A 22,811-nucleotide genomic window follows, 5' to 3' on the forward strand; every position below is an offset into this window, starting at 1 on the left:
GGTAAATAAATGTCGAATATGTTTGTAGTCGAAACAGACTAAGGCAAGAGAATAATCTAACAAAGTTAATAATTCAGTAGCTTAGAAATAATAACAATAATAACAACAATAATAATAATAACAACAATAACAATAATAATTTGCACAGCTGTATTCGCCAGATTACGTTATACACTTTTATAACCAGCCGTGTACACGCATGAATTTTGAAAACGAATAAATCAGATGTTCAGCCGCAAAAACTTTCCTCGCCGAGCATTATCGTTGCTGGTATTGCAGAAAGCAAAAACACAGCCCGAAATGTGTATCGTATACATTCGTACCTGCGGTTTATTTCGGTAAAGAAACGAACCAAGCACAGCACCATCTCGCGTCACGGCCACGGTTGGCGTCACGGAGTCCTAGAACTTTTGACCCACATATTACTGATAAATATTCACACTCTTGCTCTCACTCTCATCTCGCGTGTTTCTGCATGGCTGGGATGAGGAGGTAGCGGGGTTTCAGAACGCCAAAGTTTTAATACCTGTAGGAAATTCCGTTAGCCTTAATCCTTGACAAGTTCGGGCAGATGCCTTTGAGGGCCACAGCGCACGATCCCAGACCTGGTCCCCAGACGCCAAGACCTCAAGCTTGCGCTAATTATTGCGTGAGCTTCACTGGACGAGAAGTTTCGCCGAATTCCCATTCGCTATCACGCAACTCGAACGTATCGAGCCCGCGGCGTTTGGCGTTGCTTAATCGGATCGTCGGCTCGTAGAGAAACGCAATTGGGCAGCAGGACGAAGAGGACTTTTTCCTACAGTGAAAATTGCGTTCACAGGACTTGTCCATGCTCGGGTGACCGAGGCCGAAGTAGCTTATAACGATCGTCCAGCAATTTTCGTGTGGACTAATCGCAACGTGCGTCATTACTCGACCGCTGAGGACATGCGAATGTGTATGCCACCCTTTACTAAATCGTAAATCTTCTAATAACGACGTTGACTCTACGATTTGCCGCTTCAAAATGATTTGAATACGCTACCTATACAGCCATCTGCGATACCCTTTTTCAATCGTTATATATTGGAGAAAAGAGACGGTTATACGAAATTAATGAGATTACGTGACGCTTCAGTGAACTATTATATAACAAACGTTCTCCAGTATCCATCTTCCTGTTTTATTCGTATACCCAGTAAAACGGAGTTATAATTGAAAAGCCCTGAACTGAGTCGAATTTCGTAATCCACAGTAAACCATGCGCGATTAAACAGTCGGTGATTACATGCTTCTGAGTCAAGTCTGTAATTGGATAGATATCTTTTCTTTTTTTTTTTCATAATCAGAAAAAAAATTCCGTCCGCAAATATTATTAAAAAATGTTGTATTCAAATATTCCTGCGGTATTAAGAACCGAGCCTGTATGTCTTTCTTAATATTCATATTATGGGGTAATCGATAGATGATGTTTTCAACAAATCGATCGTCCTCTGGACTTTTCATAAATTCTTCGAAGATTAAATTACCGTGGCAAAATATGTGAATTTTATGAAAGTTTCTCGATCGAGCGCGTAAAGCCTCATGCAGCTGTAATGTATTCAAATATATTCATCGATCAATTGAATTCACCGAGTTTTTAAATAACTCACGAGTCGAGGGAAATATGAATTTCGCGCAAGTGCGAGCTTGAATTATTCTGAAAAAAGTGCATTTCGCTAAGAAAATTATACTTTTTACCATATTTCCATAAAAGCTGTAGCCACCCGCGATAAGAGCTTTACGTACCCCACTCGAAGCTGCACGGGTGACGTAGCGAGAGCGTTAGACACCCGATTAGTCACGTGTCCAGCCACCCGGCAACCTGGACCTAATCCTGTCCCGCACGGTCTGTTAGGTATCTTCTTGATGTCGAGAAAGAGAAAAAAGGGCTGAAAAAACCATGCAGTTGAATTGGTGCCATCGTCTCACTGTCTGCATCGGTGTCGTCGTGCCGTCAAAAGCAAAGATTTCAACTTCAGCACACGCTGTTCCAGTGGCTCGCGAAACGGAACGTGAAAGGTAATATTATATACGCGTGCAGGTAGAGGCGTGTTACTGTCACTCGTGGGCGTTAGCCTGGCCTGCACCCCTTTTCATCTTTCACCCGAGAGGCTAATTGCGGTTGACGCCGGAGAATCCCATTAAAGTTTTTTCTTTTTAATTAACAACCAACTCCTAGCATTTCAGGCCTGGACTCACACGTATGCACGACTCGTATGCCTAATTGAAACGAAAACTGGGACCACATCCGGCAGTTTGGCCGATCCCAGCTACACACTCGCATTCGTTGTCTAAATTCTCGTATGAACTGCTCCGCGCATGGCTAAGTAGTCCGTTAACAAAGTTTATACGACACCTTGAAAAGGGATACTTTTTTGTTCGAGCGCTCTGGGGAATTGCTCCAATAACAAAACCCAGAGTAAATTATGTAAGGGGGGTAATATGAGGTGAACGACAAGACTTGTGGGGTCGATCAGTCAGTTGAGTATCACCCTCACTTTTTTTTAAAGGGGCCATTGACGTCCGTCGCTTCGACATCGATGTCGACAACTCGAGAAAAACGCACCTCGAGAGAAATATCCTTCAAATTTATCACGAAGACGATGTCTGCGGGCATAGGTATAGATGATCGCGATGACAAGAAGGATATTTGCCACCAGGGATTCAAAAGCAGAATATGCTGAGTCAGAGGATGTGGCGTACGCTGAACAAGGGTGCTCTTTCAGGTTATCCAGGCTATTTTAAATTTCAGACGCGTCTCGGCGAATCAAGTGAGATTCGTTATGCTAGACGCGGAATTTTCCGATTGCCCGTTCTCCGCGTTGAGCAAGAACGGGTTTATCAAGCGATTCGCCATCCGCCTTTTTACCTCCCTCAAATGTAAGGATCCATTGAGCTTACACATCGTATCTTGAGCACGTGATCATATCAAGGGACCAGCAGACGTTTCAGACAGCATTCCGCCAGAAGGAAGATCGGGCTTTCTTCGAATCCCGAGGACTCCGGTTCGGTTGTGTTGACGCTGGATATTTAAATCGGGTTTTGAAACCGTGAGGTGGTACATGGAGCAAGAAACATTTTTCAACGGGATTCCAGCGCGCTCTTCGTGATTACGTCGCGTCGTCTGAGCGACGCTTTGCATTAGCGTCATCCAAGATACGTTTTTCACGAAACGTGTTTCATTTGTTACGCGTTGAGACGTTATCAAACAAAGACCTTGTATTGTTTGGCCATTTTGCATGAAAGGAATACTTATGTAAATATTGCATTCGCAGGTCGACCCCTTGAATTCAGGCTACACTCAAGCGCTTTGCTTCCGTACAATTATATAGCGAACGTGATTTGAATGAAATTCTCGTCTTCAATAGCAGTGCTATTACACGCTGGTCGTAAAATTCATCTTAAAAAGTGGTTTCACTACTAATTCTACACAACTCCTATTCTGTTTCCCAGTATCTGGTGCGAGGATAGTGCAGAAAAAGCTTGTACTAACATTGCCTCGTCATTCGTATCGGAAGATTAAACACCATCAGTGAAAAAGCCTTGTAATCAATCAGTCACCCCTGAGCAACCATCGAATGTATCGTTTGTTGGGCACTCAAGGCGGTGTGGGTCGATCGCGATTAGATGATCGATCATCTTGACGGACCTTCTTCACGTGCGACGGTCCGATTGGTGTAATCCACGTTCAGCGATACAGTCGCCAAAGTCGAGGGTACTAGGCCATCGGATGCCGAAATTTGACAACGCAAATCGCGGAGAAATTATAGTTGTTTGACTTCTCTCAACGTTAATCCGATCCTGTCATTCTCTCATCGAAAATGACGTTGGCTACTCCTTCTTAGAGGCTTGTACGTAATTACCGACCCTTGATATTCACCTTTCCGGTAAATGTAATACTCGGATGTCTGCGTCATAATTACAAAGTCACAGTCCACCATTTCGTGAAATTCGCTGAAGTAACCGGTACTCCGGTTACCCCGAGCGAATTCACACGTTCAACTTTATTTCCCTGTACAGCGTCACGACAGTACGAATTATACCTCTGTGATTCATGCACGAAGTAATTACATTATACATAGATATAAGATACGGTTAAGGAAGATCCTGACATCGCGGCTTTGTCACATTAGTGGAAAATCTGCACAGGCTGCTATATATATTTGGGGAGAAAAGTTGGCAGGTCGCGGTCCAATTTCACAAGAGAGGCTTCTGTTTCGTTCTTCCCTTTGCCGTCGGTGGCCATTATTTCGCGTCATTTTTCCTTTTTCTGACCGTAACGCGATTCCCATGGCGCCGCGACTTTCTGCACGCCCGATCGAGTGGAAGTCAGTAGAGCTCGAGCGCTTCCGATTACTTTGCCCGGCGAGTCGCCGCTCGCGGTAGCCCAAATCCGAATATCTACACGATCGGCTTCACACGCTGAGCCTATAGGACCAACGATTCCACAACGTCGACTTCACCGGCATAACGAAGCTATAGCGACACACCAGCTCAAAGCTTGGGTCGAAACTTGCCCAAACGAAAGGGACCCAAAGAAGTGGAACCAAAAACGTGGATACGAAAGAAAGACACTGAATCGTTTCAAGCTGCTTCCACGTTGGATGCCGAAACTCGAATAGATTTCTTGCTACATATCTCAGACTTTGAAACGGCGGAAAGAATACAGTTAAGGTTAGTGTACCATTTATAGACACGTATAGACCCAATTATTGTTCCTTTCATTTTTTAAACTATGAGCGGCACAAATTGCGAATTTCTCGATGACTAAAAACAATTCCTAGAGGGTTAGATACTGTAAATTTATTTTTTGATAATTTTAGAACTACGGTTCATACATATACGACCGAAAAAGGTCAATAACTAGGATAGGGTCAATACCTGGTACTCTTACCTTATGCGAGTATCAGGGTAAAGGAGAAAGTGAAGGTGAATTTATGGATGAAGCCAGAAACCAGGCTCTGTACCTATCGATTTATTTACGTCAGGAAAACGTCGTGTGATGCTATCTCGATTGTAGTTGCATAGCAACCTAATAATTAAACCTCATTTTTCTCCGATATTTTGTCAGAAATAGAAACAGAATACTTCATTTCTCATGAAGTTTCAAACAAAACGTGAACCATGTCGATGGAGGTCATACATTTTCACCGGCATTAGTATAATATATTCGTATCTGATAATACTTAAAATTATATTGCAATTAGTTACAAAATTATTAGTGTTTTACTTAATGACGAGCGTTACTTAACACCAATTCAAGATCTAAGAAAGTAAAGAAAGTAGGAAGTCAAAGATCGACCACATTGATAACTTCGTGAACGCAGCTAATTATTAAATTTCAGGTCGGTGGGTCACTGAAATATAAAGGAATTAGTATGTCGGTTGAGACCTTCTCACTATGAATAATTAATCCCCTGCAGCGTTGAGAGAAATAGCGATCGAATCATCCTCAATAATTTATAATACAGCGAGTCGCGCAGACGTGCGTGAAATCGTCTATTTCGACTTGCCAAAAAAATGATCCGTTGAGGCGAGTTGAATAAGACGAGACATCAATCTTCGAGCGGTCAGACTTTTCGCTATATTCAAACACAAGTAAATAAAAAACCAAGAAAAATACAACCACGATATAAGAAGATCGAACGATGCATGAATATGAAATCAGGGTTGTTTCTATACGAACTATTGCTACTGAAATTCTCGGTTTAATTCATTTCTGTCAACCCTTGTTCACAGCGAATGCTATCAAAATTCGGACTTGGGATAAGTCTCGCTTTGAATGATGATCGTAAAGTAGTACGTATTGATATTCACTTTCAGAATTTAGGGCTATTTGAGACATAAAATTATACAAGTAAATTTAGCGCATCGCGTACCGTGAATGGGAAAAAAGTCTTGCTGCAATCGTTCATCAGTCGCGTTAACATAGGTGGATACCGTATTCCATTCCACTATAAGGTCCGTGTTTGCATAATGAAATTCTCCGAACTTTTCCTAGCACAATGGTTCAAAAAGTTTCCTTGATTTTGATTGACTCCGGCTGTTTTCCCGGTCCGTGAAACCTGTAACAACTCTAGGAATGTACCAATCTAGTTTTTGTACACAATAATGAAGCCCAGCTGCTTTGCGATATTGTACCACGCGAATCGAATAGTTCTGAATCCAATTTGAATTGATTCACATTCCGAAAGTTGGCTCGGTGCCGGATTAGCTGCCACGTACCCTCGTCACTTGATTAATGTTATACTAACCAAGAACAACCGCCGTCGCGTTCGTCAGTAATTACAGGTGTCTGCATGTGTGCGCCCAAAATTTCTATCGCGCCAGTCAGAAGCGATCAGTACTTGAATACGTAAACGGTTGAATGTACGCTGGTTCAAACGACGCGGTTGAAAATTGAAATATTCAAGTAATTACAATTCTATTACGTTATGAAACGATCAACAATTCGGTATGCAGCATTAAACGTAACCATAGTTACAAAGCTGAGAGTTTTTTGCTTCCCTCGTACGTGCGAGCTTTTGCTGCGAAACGCTTACCATTTCTCCTACTAGACACTTGCGTGCCAGATTCTGTAATAGCGCAATGGGTTACGGTGATTCCGAGTAACGCCAAAAACGGGCTCCCCCTAATTCCAGTATACTAAAATTAGTGCAGATATACCTAGAGAAATCCTAATCAAAAGTAAACCTGACACCAGAACAAAGTGCCTGTAAGCCGTAGCCATCAAGGTTCAAATTACAACCCTCGAATACCATGATAGAAGGTTTCGTAATGATGTTACAAACAAATTTGGTAATTATACATATATATCGCATGAGGCTTCGGTCTGCGAATTATTTCAGCCACCCTAGTCTGAAAATGATGACATTTGATACTGTTCGTCGTCAAGTCTATCAGAGATAATACAAAAATCTATGCAAGAACAGGTGATGTGTGTTGAAAATATATTAGAGTAGAGTATGTGGTGTCAGGGATAGGGTGTTTAAGCATTAATTCATTCAACTTTTCATTCAACAAAGATATTTCACAGTAAATTGCAATCGACAAGAATATAACAATTTCACCGATAAGAGGTAGCATAACTTTTTCGTTATGTTAGAGTTAATAAGCTATAAATTCTCACATCTAAGGGAAAGTAGCGGTTAAAACAAGCGTTGATTAGCACTCCTTCACCAATCCGTGGTATTTCGAAGGGAAAGGCTAAACGGTCTAACATTTTTCAACTTTATAGCATTTACACAGATTAGGGAGAGTGTGTGTAGGAGACGAGCTACATTCTTGAAATTTAGTCACAGAAATTCAGAAGCAGAAGTTTGAACGCCCGTAGAAAATGTTAGTCGAGAGCTTGCAGAGCATGAAAGTGTCAATTAAGCGGGACAATTATCCCTTCAAATTTTATTCACTTTCCAAGAATTGTGCATGGGGGGATTGAATGACCACACACCATTATGGTACCTCAGACGCATTCGAACTTTTCGGTTAGGCCATCAAGATTGGCAAATTCAATTAAGCGCTCTTAACCAGGTCAAACTCACTCGCATTATAAACTGGAGAGCAAAAGATATCGTGGAATCATTATGACTGTATAATTTGATCTCCATTGAATCCTTCGTGGCGTATGATCAAATTGCGTCGACAAATTTTCTATTCTTGCGGCTATTATCACGGATTTCGATATACTTAATACAAATATATCGTAAAATCTGTCGTCGTAAGAAAAACTTTGTTAGAGATGGTCAAAAGATGAAGTAAAGTTCATAGGTAGACGAAAAACGGCACTGGAATATCGCATACCCACAACCTTGAGCTATCTTTTCAAACTCTTTTCACCCCGAACAGTGAAATGTGCGAAGTAGGATATTGTGTCACTGGTGAGGAAAGTGGGCGACTTCCGTTGAGTGTGAAGTTTGCAGCGTAAGCCGCAAAAGCTAGTGCTGCAATCGTACGAGTACTAGTGTAATCACACGAGTCAGATATCGCCCGTCCGCACGTGTGACAGACGCCATTTTTTTCAAAACCTGTAAAGGAGATTTTGATTTCAAAATGACGGAAGGAGCCGTTGATAGCGTATATTATTTCTGTTAAATAACTTATGCTGAATGGTACGATGCGTAAAATTAAGTTGTTCGAAAGCGCGCATGTGCCAAAGAAAGTCCTAGTGTATAAGACCGAGCACTGAGGCTGTGCGTATGCGTTAACGTCATTTTATCGCACTGTTCGGAAATGGGCACCTTACGCACGGTCCACAGCCTCGGAAATCGAACTTTATACGCAGACGTTGGAAAAAATATATGCTGGGGTGAATGTTGCTTGCAAATCTGCAGTTGTTCGGAATACGAAGTGAAATGTGTAGAAAAATTAACGAACCATGATTTCGCATTTTTATGGAAAATTCTTTCGCTTCTTAAACCTTCACTGTTATAAGATAAACAGGTGCTTACAGAAACAGTCAATACCGACACTGCAAAAGTGTTTTGAAATTATTCCATAATATTAGTGAACAGAGTATACCTACCTATACAATGTTCAGTAATAAATATGGATGCAACAGAGTTTCCAGCCGCAAAATGGAAAGGCTGGTCAGGGGATGGGAGAAAGGTGTGGTGGTTTGTACGGGGGAATCTGGTGCGCGGTATATGGAAGAGAAGCGAGTGAACCGATGATCAAAGCTTCACTTGTTGAGCGGCGAGGCGGGTGTTTGTCGAGGTTTTGTGCACGTCGTCGCACTGTCCGATATCCCGTTATACCCAGGCACACTAGGTGAGGCTCGTTGAACGACCCAATGATCCCCTGTAGAAGCAGCAGCCTATCGACGGGGCATTTCGCAAACTCGCGCACCGCTTCTTCATAGCCCCGCGTAAAAGCTTTAACGAGGGCCAAAGGCCGGGCTCATATCGGATGGTGTTGGCGCGCGAGAAACACGTCGTATTTAGCAGCGAGAACCGCTAGGGCTGTACGTGCGGTGCACCCATGTGAACCGGCATACCTGTATTGAATAAGTGGAGCATCAATTCTTTGGGGAGATTCTATGTGTCGCAGGAACGGAAAAGCGACAATGGAACTTGGGAGAAGGAAGTTAGTCCAGCTTGTACGTGAGTGAGTGACAGAGGCTATAATGACGACGCCCGAAAATTCTCATTTGATATGCTTTTATGGTGCGACTTGAAACTACAGTGTAAACTTCCGGCGAAACGTGCCTCGGCACATCCCAGAGGAAACAACTACTCTGAACTACGTTACCAACTTCTACGCGTATAATCATACCGGATGCTAAAGTTGGGTTGCCTCGACACTGACTACCAGTTTTCGGTCCATGCTGAAAAAATTGCCTGCAATCATTGGTGAAATTTGATGAGAACTGTGAGTTTTAAGAAGAAACTAACATATTAAGATAATGAACTTTTGATCATTGATATTCAAAACTGGCAAGCCGAGTGAATTTCTTATTCGCAGATAGTGCTCGACGTTACTTAAATAACCTACTATAGATTCAAATTAACCGGAGAGTCTCGACCTGGTTTTTTGTTTGTTGATAACAGTGACCGGAATATAACCCTTTGTAAATGTAAATACGCGGAATATCTCCACACCAGTTGTGTTCTTGCAGAAGAGACGTCATAAATCAAGTGCTGAATTCTGTGCAAAAAATTCGTTTGGAAAACTGAACTGCATTAATCAGCGTTGCTAATCGCACTTGATGTACGCTGTTCGGGCCAAGATTGTAATTGCGTATTCCAATTTCAAAATTAGTTAACTCATCTTAAGACAGAGGTTCATTCTAGTTATAATCCTACTCTTAACCATATTGCAGAGCTGAACAGCCATTGCCGAGTTAGTCCACCTTGAGCATCAACGATTAGATCCCTGTTGAATCAACCTGCAGTATCCCAGCAAGATAGTTAGAACAGATATCGCCGGAGGCCGGGAATCAAGGAGCAGGAAGTAGTGGTATAATCTCCCAACGTATCCTCGTACGTGTAAGATATAATTAACGGAAGTAGAGCGCCTCCTCAGGGAAGTGCAGAAAGTTGAGAAATCCAGTTTCATTGCCTCGGGTTCGGCGTTCTCGTTTCACAATCAGTAAGAAATTCAACCCGGGATCGAGCCAACCGCTGAATCTGGAGAATCCCGTTCAGGAAAATAAGCTTTCGTGACGAGTGAGGAAGTCACGGAAAAGCAACTCATGACGTAAGAACCCTCGGATCACCTGCGCTTGGAATGGACCCAGCAGCAAGAGTGAGCCATGCAAGGAAGGCATCTTGTCTGCCGAGGGTGATTCCGGTGCCGCTGGTTCCTCTGCCCACCGGAACCGGAACCGGGACAGCTACCGAGCATGGAGTGATAACCAGATGGGGGAGCATTGGAGAGTTCGAAAAGGGCGCAAAGGTGGGTCTAATGGCGGAGGAGGAGAGCCCCTTGAGGAGAGCCCTGACGTTCAATGCGCGGGCTAAACGAACGGCCAGAAGTCACCGGCGACGGAGCGCGGTTGCTGACATTTTGCATCACCTACACCAGACGACATTGTCCATCGCGGTTTCGAGGTGAGTACGCCTATGGAAAACGCAACTCCACAAGCGGCACCGATGTGCGAGATCGTAACAGCGGGCAGAGTTTCCGCTGCAGGTACATACACGTATGTCTCCCCTTTATGGTCTGTTTACGGCAATCCGCAGCCGGAGAATGAAATCTTCTGCTGCAGACGATGAATAACCTGCAATCCTCTCTGCAGTATATCCCGTATCTTTGGAAACACACGCCTTTACCGCGAGTCTGTTAAGCGCCTGTATTTACAGTCAATGATTTCACGTTAAGCTGCGCTTGATCTTGGAGCGTGGTACCGAATGCATTGTCAGGGCCTTGGCGCAGATCAGCGTATAATTTCCGCCTAGGAAACTCCGAGTGCTTTTCAAATCCTAGATATTTCACAAGCAACAAGTATAAGCGTCTTTGAAGCCTGTAGGATTCTCTCGTATTCAGATCACTTGAGAGCCGTGAAAGGATCCTATTGTTACATACATCACCTACACTGTCAGCGCTCCGCTGTAGCTCGGTGAATATTAAAAATCTTTTGTTATCCCGAGTGAAAACATTCGCTCGGAAAACAACGGAACCGAGCATCTTTTATGCATATATCCGAGTACGAGTTGTGCTATGAGAAAAAAATCAATCACCAAGAATGTTACGATCTCACACTTATATAATTCTAATTGATTCGTACAACTGTACTTTGTTCTTCTTTAATGAGCAAAAAATCTCGACGAGAAACTTCATGAAGCCCTTTTTTGTCAGATCCGCATTTGGAATTATGTATACGTTTTTTTACTACGATAAAAAACTAGTAACCCGAGGACTCGCAGCAAACTTTTGCCTTATGTTAGTGAGACGGTAAATTTGATTAAAAGGATTACGGTGATGCGACAGTGAAAAGTTACAGTAGATACACAGGCAGTTATTGGAGACTTTGACATCGGTGGCAAAAAGAACACCTCGTCATCCTGCAGCATTCGCCAGTTTTGCATTTCGCATATAAGCATTTCTGTAAACAAAACGGCCATTTGAACGTTTTATTAATAAAGTTGAACCCTCGTGTTTGAACACAATTCGGATAGGTAAATTAACGCAAATATTTGCCCCCGACCGTTCTAGGTCGATCCATTTATCCGTCGCGTCGGATCTACGAATTACCACAGAATGTTATCACCGACATGCTGCTGATCCGTGATTATTCACATTCGCACTCAAGACTCATGTAACGAAACTTCTCCCATTACATCATGAATCAATTTCCCTCAAAGAATCGCTAAAAAATAATCCTACGAATAGTAGCAAACTTATCGATGATTAATTCCTCGCACGTACACGAATTACCATTTCCCTCTATCGATCGTCAAATCTGTTATTCTCTTCTTGGCTAGTTGAAGAAAGCACAAGTTTTTCCGTGTTTGATGAGTAGACGAACGAGCGCAGAAATACTAAACGTACGAAACGGTGTTTTTATCGTTAGCAACGAATCGACGGGCGGAATTGTTTTAGTAATTAATGGGTTACGATGCGGCTGCCGTTGAAAGTTGATGACTAGAATATTCTTCTATAGAAAATTGGTGTATCGAATTGGTTACGTTACTGCACCACTTATCTGTCGAAACTAACCGAAACTAAACGACCGGTTTGATTGGTATCTGAATTGTATCGAAGGAAGTACGCAGCTAGGTACCATGAATATCGGTCGCTAACATGGTTCGGTGAACAAGGAAGAATTTCCATAAGAAAGAACGTAAACGCTTTTGATAACTTAAGCGCATCGACAGCTGTGTGCGAAGTAATCTATTGAAATAACGTTTATTGTTAACCAGGTTATGTTTATCCACTTCCTGCAGCGATGTTTCCGAATAACTGTTTATATACTGTCATGTCAGCACAGGATCGTCTCCTGCGTAACTCTTTCTCTGTTTTGTACAATAATTTCTTTCATCGTTACTAACAGACTGACTCAACTGATCAAGCGTGGCGGGAAAATAAAATTGAACGATGCTCGGTATATTTGCAGGTAACGAATACTTGGATCGTGGATAAGCTAGAACGAAGCTACGCCGGACTGTGAAAGTGAATATCTCGTGCAAATAGAACCAATCAAAACTAATTGGATCAGTGTTCGATCACATCAAATTGTGCCCCATAAATTGTAGGTTTACCCGTCTCGCGGTCAACCGGTCAAACGTAAATCTCTCAAGGGGAAACTGAGAGGCGAGAATCTCGTCCGAGAACTCGCTCGCATGCAAATCCTAGCATTCCACAATGAACGTTGAAACTTTGGGTATCAAGAAACCCGAGCTATACACTCGAGAATGTCTGGACTTCGGGATTGATCTGCGTGTAACACGAATAGTAAGAGTTGTTATGTTTAACGAGAAAAAATTTCATCGTCGTGATCTGATTCAATTCTAGCATAAACGCAATGTCATTTCAATTTCGTGGTAAAATAAAATTACTCGGGTATTCAAGAGCTTCTGTGAACCTGCTGAAGTCTAGATAAGAAATCGTACAGTCAGGGCTGGAATTGATTTTATGTTATGAACCCTTCATTTTCTCATAACTTTAATTAACGCCGATGATCTGAGTGAAAGAAAATTTCCAATTACAATATTCACATCTTGTATCGCCGAGTTTATATAACATCGTAATAATTGGATTTGACGTCTTGCGCGTTCCTTGTACTACTCCACGATTACGGAGTATGAATTTTATGATACGCACACGTGCCTGCGAAAGTTCCTGATTCTACTCGCGCGCGTTCCACTGGGAAAATGTTTCATTCTCCGTCTCGGCTTCAAATTAAATGAAATAAATTGTTCCCATACATGGTGGTATTATTTCGTATTCGGAGAATGCATGCGCAATTATAATTCATTTCGACGTCATTAGCGCATAACAGCTAACTGACAAGATTTTTATCAATAATTACAGCAGAAGTGACACCAAACATGTATAATATGTATATAGAGACCCGTTGTAATTTGTGGTAATATTGGCTGCCTACGTGTATGTGAAGATATAGTCGAACAAGGAAATTGCGTCCTCAAAAACCCTAGATTAGAGGATATGAGAAAGACGGGAACTGTAAATTAAACCTTCCACGTGCGTCACATTTGGCAGAAGGGCCAGGCTATCCATTATATGCCTATATCATTACCGGAATATCTAATACTCATAAATTGTCACAGGCACCCGCATGGCTGTCCGAAATGATTATTCTAAGAGCCACCGATTATTTCTCCATTTTCCTGATTCATTAGCATAGTCGCAATAAAGGTAAACTTGAACGATGCCACCGACGAACTCACACGCACGTTCGCACAGTGATGCGGAATTTGTATTCATGGAAAACCGGGGTAAATCGTGAAGGAAATATCTGCAATCTGTGAATTGGGTAATTGGAGACTTGCCCGAAATTCTGAGGACAAGACTAATGATTTCGATGCCGTTACAATGGACTGAGAAAACTTTTTACCTACAGGTGAACTTTGCGTAAAATATTTTATTTGTTAAAAATTGATTTGAATTCGTCACGAACAGAGTATACTTGGAATAAGGAAGAAATCAACTAACCACAAATTAAATTTTTGTAGCTCTGTTTGAATGAAGTGAAACTATTTCAAGCAAAATAAAAAAAGAAACTGAATGATTTCATTTTTCACTTGACGATAACTAAATATCCGCATGAGAAATAAGTGTTTTCTCTGTAGGTATAGGCTTATCCAAATTGGAAGGATATTACTGCCACTGACAACGTTTACCGTATACCTACAGTATTGCAACGGTGCACCTTTTAATTACTTTACTCGCAAAGAGCGCTGTCGTAAATGATACGACAATTCATAATAAGAATAAACAAGTCTGGAATGGAAATTCTGGCGTCCCGTCGTCCGAAGAACGTCACGTAACAATGTTTGCACAGAGAAGTTGGGAAGACGCAGATGTGTTTTTGCCAGTAACACACTCGAGTGCTCTTGTACCCTTTCTAAAGATTACACGCAATGTAGGAGAGAATAATACATTTCACGCGGAGAGGAGAAATTTCCGACATGACCATACTGTAAATTAATCTGCAACACGTAAGTATGTACGAGTACACGGCACCATCTTGGTCGGGTGTTAAGGAGCTTGCATTACACGTTTTCCCTGTCAGCACACTACAGGCCGAAGCTGATTTCCCGTGAAACGTTCCTCAACGTTATTTCGTATGTTTATTTTATAACCGAGCAAAGCTCAAAGGGTCGACGTTACGTACTTCATTGCCGCAATTACTCGAATACGTATACAAAATATATTGACAGAGGTTCGAACCAGCGTGACGAGCTTACGCGCGATGATCGATCTCTGCGTTTGAGGATTCCGGTGTAAATTTTGACCGTGACCTCTCACGTAACTATCAAAAGCCTGGTTTTTCCCGCTCTTAAAATTTCAAACAGGTAGACAAAATCCAATCACCGTTATCCAAAGTTGGCAGATTTATTTCAATTCCGCTGATACGTGATCTCAATTTATTCCCGACGTTTTACTCCCGAGCTACCGTGTCACGAACTTGGAAGTTCGCCTATCGAAACAGCCACTCGAATTCTAGTGGCTTTCCCTGGCAGTTTTTCACTCGGTTTCTACAAATGGTAACAAATGGTGGTGAACCGGTGCCAATGTAACGTTCGTCAAGTTGAGTCCAATGTCACCAAATTCGATTTCCGCAAATTGATAGATGAAATGATACATGGATATATATTTTTCAAATCTTACAACGTAGCGGAAAACTTTTTCAACGTTGAACGTGATGGATCATCCTCTCGAACCCGCGTTATATTGCTGCTACACGGTTGCCGGATCGGTGCAGATTATTATTCGCCGAGGAAAGTTTTCTCACTTAGCGTAACGGATGGTTATGGGCATTATGTTTGCGTAATGCAATTTATCGGCATCCATGCAGGCTATAATGCATATTTGTCGTAGTCGATGCTAGCGGCAGCCGAGCTCGTAATCGCGTCGCAGCACATCGTGTTAATTTATTATTTCAGCATATAACTAGCACTATTAGTATCAGCCTGTGTATGCACCGTGTGCATATATTACGTTTATAATATTAGGCAGCAGCCATGTAGCAAATTGGGTGACCTTTATTGCTTTAACGGTTTAGACTTCACCTTTTGCTCGATGAAGCAACAAATATTCTGCAATGTTGCGCTTCACTTTGACCCCCCATATCCGTTGAAAATAAAGAATTCGTAATTCAAACGCGCCTGTGTAACCGTGTTTGAACTGCTTTTATTTGAAATTGAACAGAGCCCCATGGGGTGCATCTGTATTTCGAGCTACTGCGATGAAATTTTTTTGAGATAAAAAGCACAAGCGTACCAACGGATGTTTGATTTCAAACCCTCCCTCGACGACAGAAAGTTACATACGGGTTTCATACGGCTTGTTTCTATTTCTGTTATTGAATTGCAGCGCGATTTACGAGACTGAAAACAAGAATATGTTTACACGTACCTGATCGATACAAATATTATGTAATAAATGAAGTAACTAACCATTTTCATTAGAAGGAAATTTCCCTGGAGAGTTGTTCTTTTAGACAGAAAGTGATTTAAGACCGAAGGTTGAACTACGTCGGATTCACCACACGAATCCACGCTTTTTCTTCAAAATAAGTTTTTATCCGCGTTTAAGCGACTTCAGAGGGTGATAAATCTTACTGATAAGATACAACCCGAGATGAGGTAGAAAATGTTCAGCAAAGTAGCGATTTCAAAAACTTATTTAGCTTGTAAACTTTTCTCTTTAACCGGTGATTTTAGTCACTTTCAAATCGTTATAATTCGTGAAACAGTTAAAACTATACCCCTTCAAATCAAAGCTTATTGTTACACTTTATTCCTGCTAAAGCTACGAATAGCGCCAAAAAATTGGACAGCGAACGAACAACCGAGGGCTGAGTATCGATTTAGATTGCAAAGGTAAAGCAGAACCCAGATGTTAGCGACGCCTCGCCTGACAGAGGAACCGAAACACGGAAAGCTCGGAAACACTTCGAGCTTTCAAACAGATTTCTGTACTTCCAACCGATGGAGCTTGACGAACTACGTGTACCTACGAACCACTGCAGCGAGATAAAAAATGTTACCATCAAACGCGATCCGAACTGTAGTCGGAGAACACTTACCTACCAGGAGGTCAGTAATATTTTTGTCATACTAAAAAATACCGGGATCAAATTGAACCAGTGTACGACATAAGTCCAACAATCATGGTGCGAATATGAAAGAACGACTTTGTTCATTTCCAAGAGGCATCCAATGGTCAGCAAAATTCAGTTTGCATGATTTAATTAATAACAGATAAATTGCGTACAATAATGCAGTAGCTTTACTGAAATAGTGAATAAATCCAGAAAAGTAACTGTATATAGGTCTTGGAATGATTATCGCAATGAAACAGATGCGTTATAACGAAAATTCCATAAATTTCAAAAAGTTCGATCTCGTTTTCAACTGGTTTTTTTATCGGCGTTATTATCCGTGTTACCTAACATTTCATACATTTTCCAGCATAGCATAACATTTTATTAGGCCGTTATTATCACCGTATTTCAGCAGCCATTGGTCTAATTGTAAAATAAAGATGGCAAGGCATTTTTTGTTATAACCTTATGATAAAAACGTGGCGAATAATATAGCTGTGAAATTTTTACCAGGAAATCACATTGCATAACGGAGGTCGTTCCATCAGCGTTATATAATTTATGGACGGCTTCTGTATTCATAACGTACGCCTAAAGTTATGATACCAATTACATCACGTCACGTAAAAGAATTCACTACATTTTCCATTCAATTACTGAAATTAATAACGTGATTAATATTTAGGCTCCCGACAAAACCTGACATTTCGTCTGCGATGGATTGTGTACGAATCGTTCATGCATCTCCCAGAGCAGTAAATGTTATGGAATTCAGAATTCGTCCACCCTCTAAGTGAAATTCGTAGACAAATGAATATCACTCATCAAGAAAAGAAAAGTTTTTAGAACACCAATTGGTGTTATCGCCAATTGAAATTTTTACAGAAAAAATTAACCTCTAATTTGTTCATTGTTCCGAACCGTCTTCTGTTTGTGCAGTGATGAGTATTGTTCTTTTTCTTCGAACCACGATTGCCTGTTTCAAAATCAATTGATGGCCACTAAATCTCGTTTCTTTGTTTTTCAAAATTGCTAATTGGTCGCTTTCAGAAAGGTTACTGCCGTTAAGTACTGAATGAGCTTAACAAAACCGCTGACTGTGGTTTTATCCTGGTTTTTACGGAGAAGAAAGAAAGAGAAGTCGAGTCATGATTGAATCTCACTTTACTCTCTAAGTGCAGGTCACCGTTTCCCTAGCATGAACAATATCAGCTACAGAATGCTCCTGGTATACGGAATATATGAATACATAAGTATCCCACGATTTTATCATGAACATTTTAGCATTTTCTGTACGTGAATCTTTCATTGTCATGTAACTACTTATGTATACATATATGTAGGCCCAGAAGGGTTTCGTTGGAGCCATTTGTGTACACGTGATAGATAGTTGTATACATCCCTATATCCGACAGGTGTAATCCAACGTGAATTTCTAAAAGCAGTTCGGATTACCAAAGGTAACTTCAAATCCTTCGCACAAGATAATTGAAATTCCCCTCGTCCAGCAAAGTTTCATGTCCTATAATTTGCATCTTTCATGCCATTACACTCCTCATTGTTCTGCAAATATTATCTCGTGATGTTGTTTCTTTGATAACCCGTAGGTTTACCCGTTACCATTTCGCGATGATCGTTTCCCTCGCGAAGCACCGAAAGAAGAATCTACCGTTCACTAAATTCACATTTCTTTCTGTTTTCGTTTTTAAACTATTCTCCCCGCAGAGTTTACGTTGTCGTTTCTCATCCCTTCGAGATCTTCAGCCATCCTCGAAAAGATTTTCCACTCAGTACACCTGACGCGCGCGACCGCGTGGACACGTTGGATTGCCACTTTATTTTCAACTTTAGCGATTTGCTGACTAAAACTGCCAGGCGGGTGGCAAAGCTGGGGTATCCTAACTGCCGAAGACGTGCTTGTTTAAAGTTAGCTACAATGGTAATAGTTTGCAATGCCGAGTCTGCTGTACACATGCAAATAGCTATATACGTATACGAATGACGCGGTGTATAACGTACTTACCAAGTTTCAAAAGTACCGTTCAAACCTGTTTGCTCAGACGCTTCAACCCCACACCAAGTTGAACTAGATACGCAAGCTTACCAGTTTTTTACCATCCCTTGTACCTTTAGCGGAGTATTTCTTGGAGATAAGTGAATACGAGATTGTTTGGACTGTGTTCTTGGCCAATTTGATATCTGAATATCCATAGAGATTTTCTCCAACGGTCGCGTGGTCTGAATTATAACTTTCATTTCAACCCGGAACTTCTTCCCAAATCGATATTCTCATTCAATTCAAGGAACGATGACTTGTGACAGGGTCTGATTTACCGATTGAAAAATAACATCCTTCTCAAACCTGGAATTGCATCGATTCCAAACTCCAAACCAATGACATATCTACGATTTGCATGCCTCAAACATCCCGAAAATTGCAGGATCACATGAACTGTAGGAAAAGAATCGGCGATTCTGAATGTGAAAAATTTCAAAAGTCATCACATCCAAAATTTTAGAAACCCGATTAAACTCGAGGCATTTTTCCGTCAAAGATTCAACATCAATCTTCACGATTGACTGAAATAAATCAACGATGCGAATTAATAGTCACAAAGCATCGTACGGCTGAAGCAAAGTAATGCTCTTCTTTCCCTCGGTCGAAAACTCGCAGAAAATTAAAGAGGCTGAAAAGATTGGAAAAAGTTTGTGAAAAAAGAAGTGGATATACCCGAGCGAAATCAGTTATTTAAATTCCGCCTATAAAAAGCCTGGCGTTGATTTTTAGTAATTTGGAAGTTAGAGGACGGGAAAATACCCACTATCCAAACTCCTTCGAGCCGGTCGGTACCGAGAAGGTGGGTAATAAACTTTCGGATGTGATACGAATCGCGAGTCTCATTTGTCAGGCGGGCAGGGAGTGTAGGATAGGAAAGTTCACCCAGCTGTCGTGAAAACTCGCCGATGTAATCTGCTATTTTGCCAGAATAGGTATGGAAGCTGCAACATATCATCGCGAGGAAAGAAGTCACGGTTCCGCGGTGTTTCAATTCCTGTTCTCTCTTGGAATTTGCGCTCGTATATTCGTACCCATAAATATCCGTATATAGGTACGAAAACCTATGGGCAAAGTATAAATTGATGTATGTATATGTACACTTCTGTCGGGTAAAGCTTTGGACAGCTGACGCGAATCGGAAATGGAAACGAGAAAATCGTACGTGTATGAATAAACTGTATCCCAATCTGAAAGAAGGAACACGTTCGGGGATAAATTCGTAGCTGTAAACCTCCTCAGAGTTCGATGAACGGAGTATGCATCGCATATATACATGTATAGTAAACCGTTCGCGAAGTGGCGCCATTGCGCCTGACCCAGACGATGTTTTGTTACAATCTCTGCGTTTCGTTGGTGCGACGCCAGGCGTCCTCCGTGAGTTTGAGTTCGACGCCCGACGGCACCCAACTTCCCCGACGTCGGGGATATTACAACGTACGGAATAGCTGAGGAAACCAGAATTGGAACTATCAGATGTAATTTTATTGCTCGCTGCTTGACCTACTCTCAAGATTGAACCTCAATGTTCAATCGAGGACGATCGTCATAAACGTCTGCATGACGATCGTGAAATCGTTGCGCTACCTTAAACGGTTTGGAAACGTATAATCCTTACATCTGTTATGTAAAACACGAAATTCCACAACAGAACTACCAGACCAGTCGAAATGATTGGTTTTACAATTTCATTACAAAATTCGTACTTCACGTTAAATTCTTTTTCCGCAGTGATGTAGTGACTTTTACAACGATAGTTAAAGGAGCAATATATTGAATTTTATTGTTGTTTTATAACGCTGGTTTTACAATTTCACTCTCAAATTCCTACTTCATGTTACATTTTACCTCGGTAGTTCTAGTGTTTATAATCGCAGAGGAATTTTCCGCAGGTACGACTTAATCCATAAACATCTTGTCTGAAAAAAAATCCTCCCTGCAGTGGCTCGAATCCGGAGATTTTCACAACGGCGCAAAAATCCGAGATCCATTCGAAAGGGTTGATGATATCGCGTCAGCGGCTTCGTATCTTAAATCGGGGATACTGAGAACGACAAAAAACGACACCGCCAAATTTTTTCGATTCGATTTCCCCTGCTCCCATGTCTCATTCCTCCAAATTCATGCCGATTTTCTTTCATCTGCGGAAAGTCTCGTACACCGATCCGAATATGAATTATTCGATTGATTGGAGTTGCATTGCGTGCAGCCACAAAAAAGCTTTGTGAATTGGCCGTTGAGAGGAAAAACTAGTTGACGGTTCGCCTGAGGTAAACCAAATTTTCTCCAACCAGCAAAGCAGAACGAATTTCCTATGCCTATGAGACACGAATTCTGCACGATCTATAAGTGTACGGGTTACGCATTAGCACTTCTCTCGTGTTCCCCTGAATATACACGTTGGTGAAAGCAGGTCGTTACTATACGGGCATTTCGTACCCTCATGGGCAATTTTTACGCCTCTTTCGCACGATACGCATGCAATGCATGTAGGTGTACACATTCGCCTGAATTTATTGCAAATTCTGTTATTCGCTCTCATAACTCGACGTCACTCGCTTTTGTGAGTTTTTATTCTTTTACTTTTTGTACCGTTCCCTTATATTTTTTTCACTATATTTCGCTCGTTATTTTCCGCGTACATTTCTTCCGCCTCGAGTGATATCTACCCTCTGTTTGAAAACAGCTGATTATTATGCAACCCTGGATGTCCACGTGTGGGCAATAGCAAAGCGGTGACGTCCAACTTCGCTTCAACAATAAGCCTATTCCAAGCGATAACAATTACGTCCGCGTTTATGTATATATATGCTCATAAATTATACTTATGTATACATGTATAATGGGATGACTGAGTGGTTCGAAGGTCGTAACGTTCGCTGAACAGATTGGGGTTAAGTGTTGGACATAAGAAAGAGCAGGCAGTCAATATAATCTTTGCTCTTATCTTCCCGTAGGTTTTCTATACATTTATGTGTGAACAAGGAACGCTGAGGCCATTGTGGTGCTTTACCTATTATTCCGAAATGGGTATTGTTGCAGTTTATTGTACAGATCGACGGACAATGCGCGATAATAATTTTCCAGGTCAGTTGAGCAAAATATCATTTCATGTAGTAACATGAGCTGAATTAAAGAATCGATAACGATTCGTATGCGAGTTTAGTTTTTATTTTTTCTTTCAAACTCTTTTAAACTTTTTTTCTTCCACTGTTCAATCGAAACGGCATTGTAGAAACATGCGATGTAATTATATGCACGTGCATATAACGTACAATATGCATCATAAACTATCTCATGGTGTGTACAACATCAACGTCTAGCCGCCGGCATGCCGGTCCGTGTATACTCATGGTGCTTTGCATAAACTCGGTTGGCCGGAAGCGAACGCGGGCGAGTGTGAAATATCTATCCAGGGCATTGAAGGGTCGATGAAGGGATGGGAGAAGGAGGGTGCGGAAGGACGCCCGGACGTCGACGTCGGACACTTAACAAGGATAACAGCGTCGGCGTATTCTTCGAGATTACGAAAGCTCGGAAAGCAACGCGAACGCAAATTGGAGCACTTTCGGCCATCCCTGATTACGACGACTGTATTCCACGTGGGTAATGCCCGTATACACGAAGGCTCACCTGTATACATGCACGTATACCTGTATAAGCTCAGCATACTTTGAAAGCCGATCGCTCCGGAGGTCGTTTCTTGGGGACGCAATACTTTTAATCACTTGTAATTACTCGAGGATGGTGACTTCGACTTCGGGTGGTAAAGAAAAACCGTAGCTGTACATCGTTCCGTATAATTTGAACGCAGGTACCTGGGTGTAATCGGAAAATTGATTACACGTCTCTTATATCGCCCGAGATTATTTATTCATTTTATTTCTCGGTCCTGTTTCTTCTTACTGACGTTCCCAAGGTACAACGATTTTTTCACGCGGAAAATAAATACTCCATGGTGCGAGATTCACCGCGTGAAGATCAGATCGATAGATTGTTATT

The 22,811-nt window shown here is 41.6% G+C and overlaps 1 protein-coding gene across 12 annotated transcripts in view; it reads left to right on the forward strand.

Moving 5' to 3' along the window:
- Window positions 1-22,811, forward strand: part of LOC124177322 (GTPase-activating Rap/Ran-GAP domain-like protein 3) — a 62,539-nt gene that overhangs the window by 10,899 nt on the left and 28,829 nt on the right. For 2 of the 12 annotated variants that reach the window (XM_046559551.1, XM_046559559.1), the window contains exons 1-2: window positions 8,948-9,390; window positions 9,842-10,571. The exons of 5 other annotated variants lie outside the window; for them this stretch is intronic. In XM_046559551.1, coding sequence (XP_046415507.1) covers window positions 10,249-10,571 — 323 coding nt within the window. In that variant the 5' untranslated portion in view covers window positions 8,948-9,390; window positions 9,842-10,248. Of the gene's footprint in view, window positions 1-8,947; window positions 9,391-9,438; window positions 10,572-22,811 lie in introns of those variants that run through there. 5 more of the 12 variants (XM_046559547.1, XM_046559558.1, XM_046559546.1 and 2 more) reach the window with 5 other exon arrangements.

This window comes from Neodiprion fabricii, chromosome 3, assembly GCF_021155785.1.
Source record: "Neodiprion fabricii isolate iyNeoFabr1 chromosome 3, iyNeoFabr1.1, whole genome shotgun sequence".
NCBI classification, from domain to species: domain Eukaryota; kingdom Metazoa; phylum Arthropoda; class Insecta; order Hymenoptera; family Diprionidae; genus Neodiprion; species Neodiprion fabricii.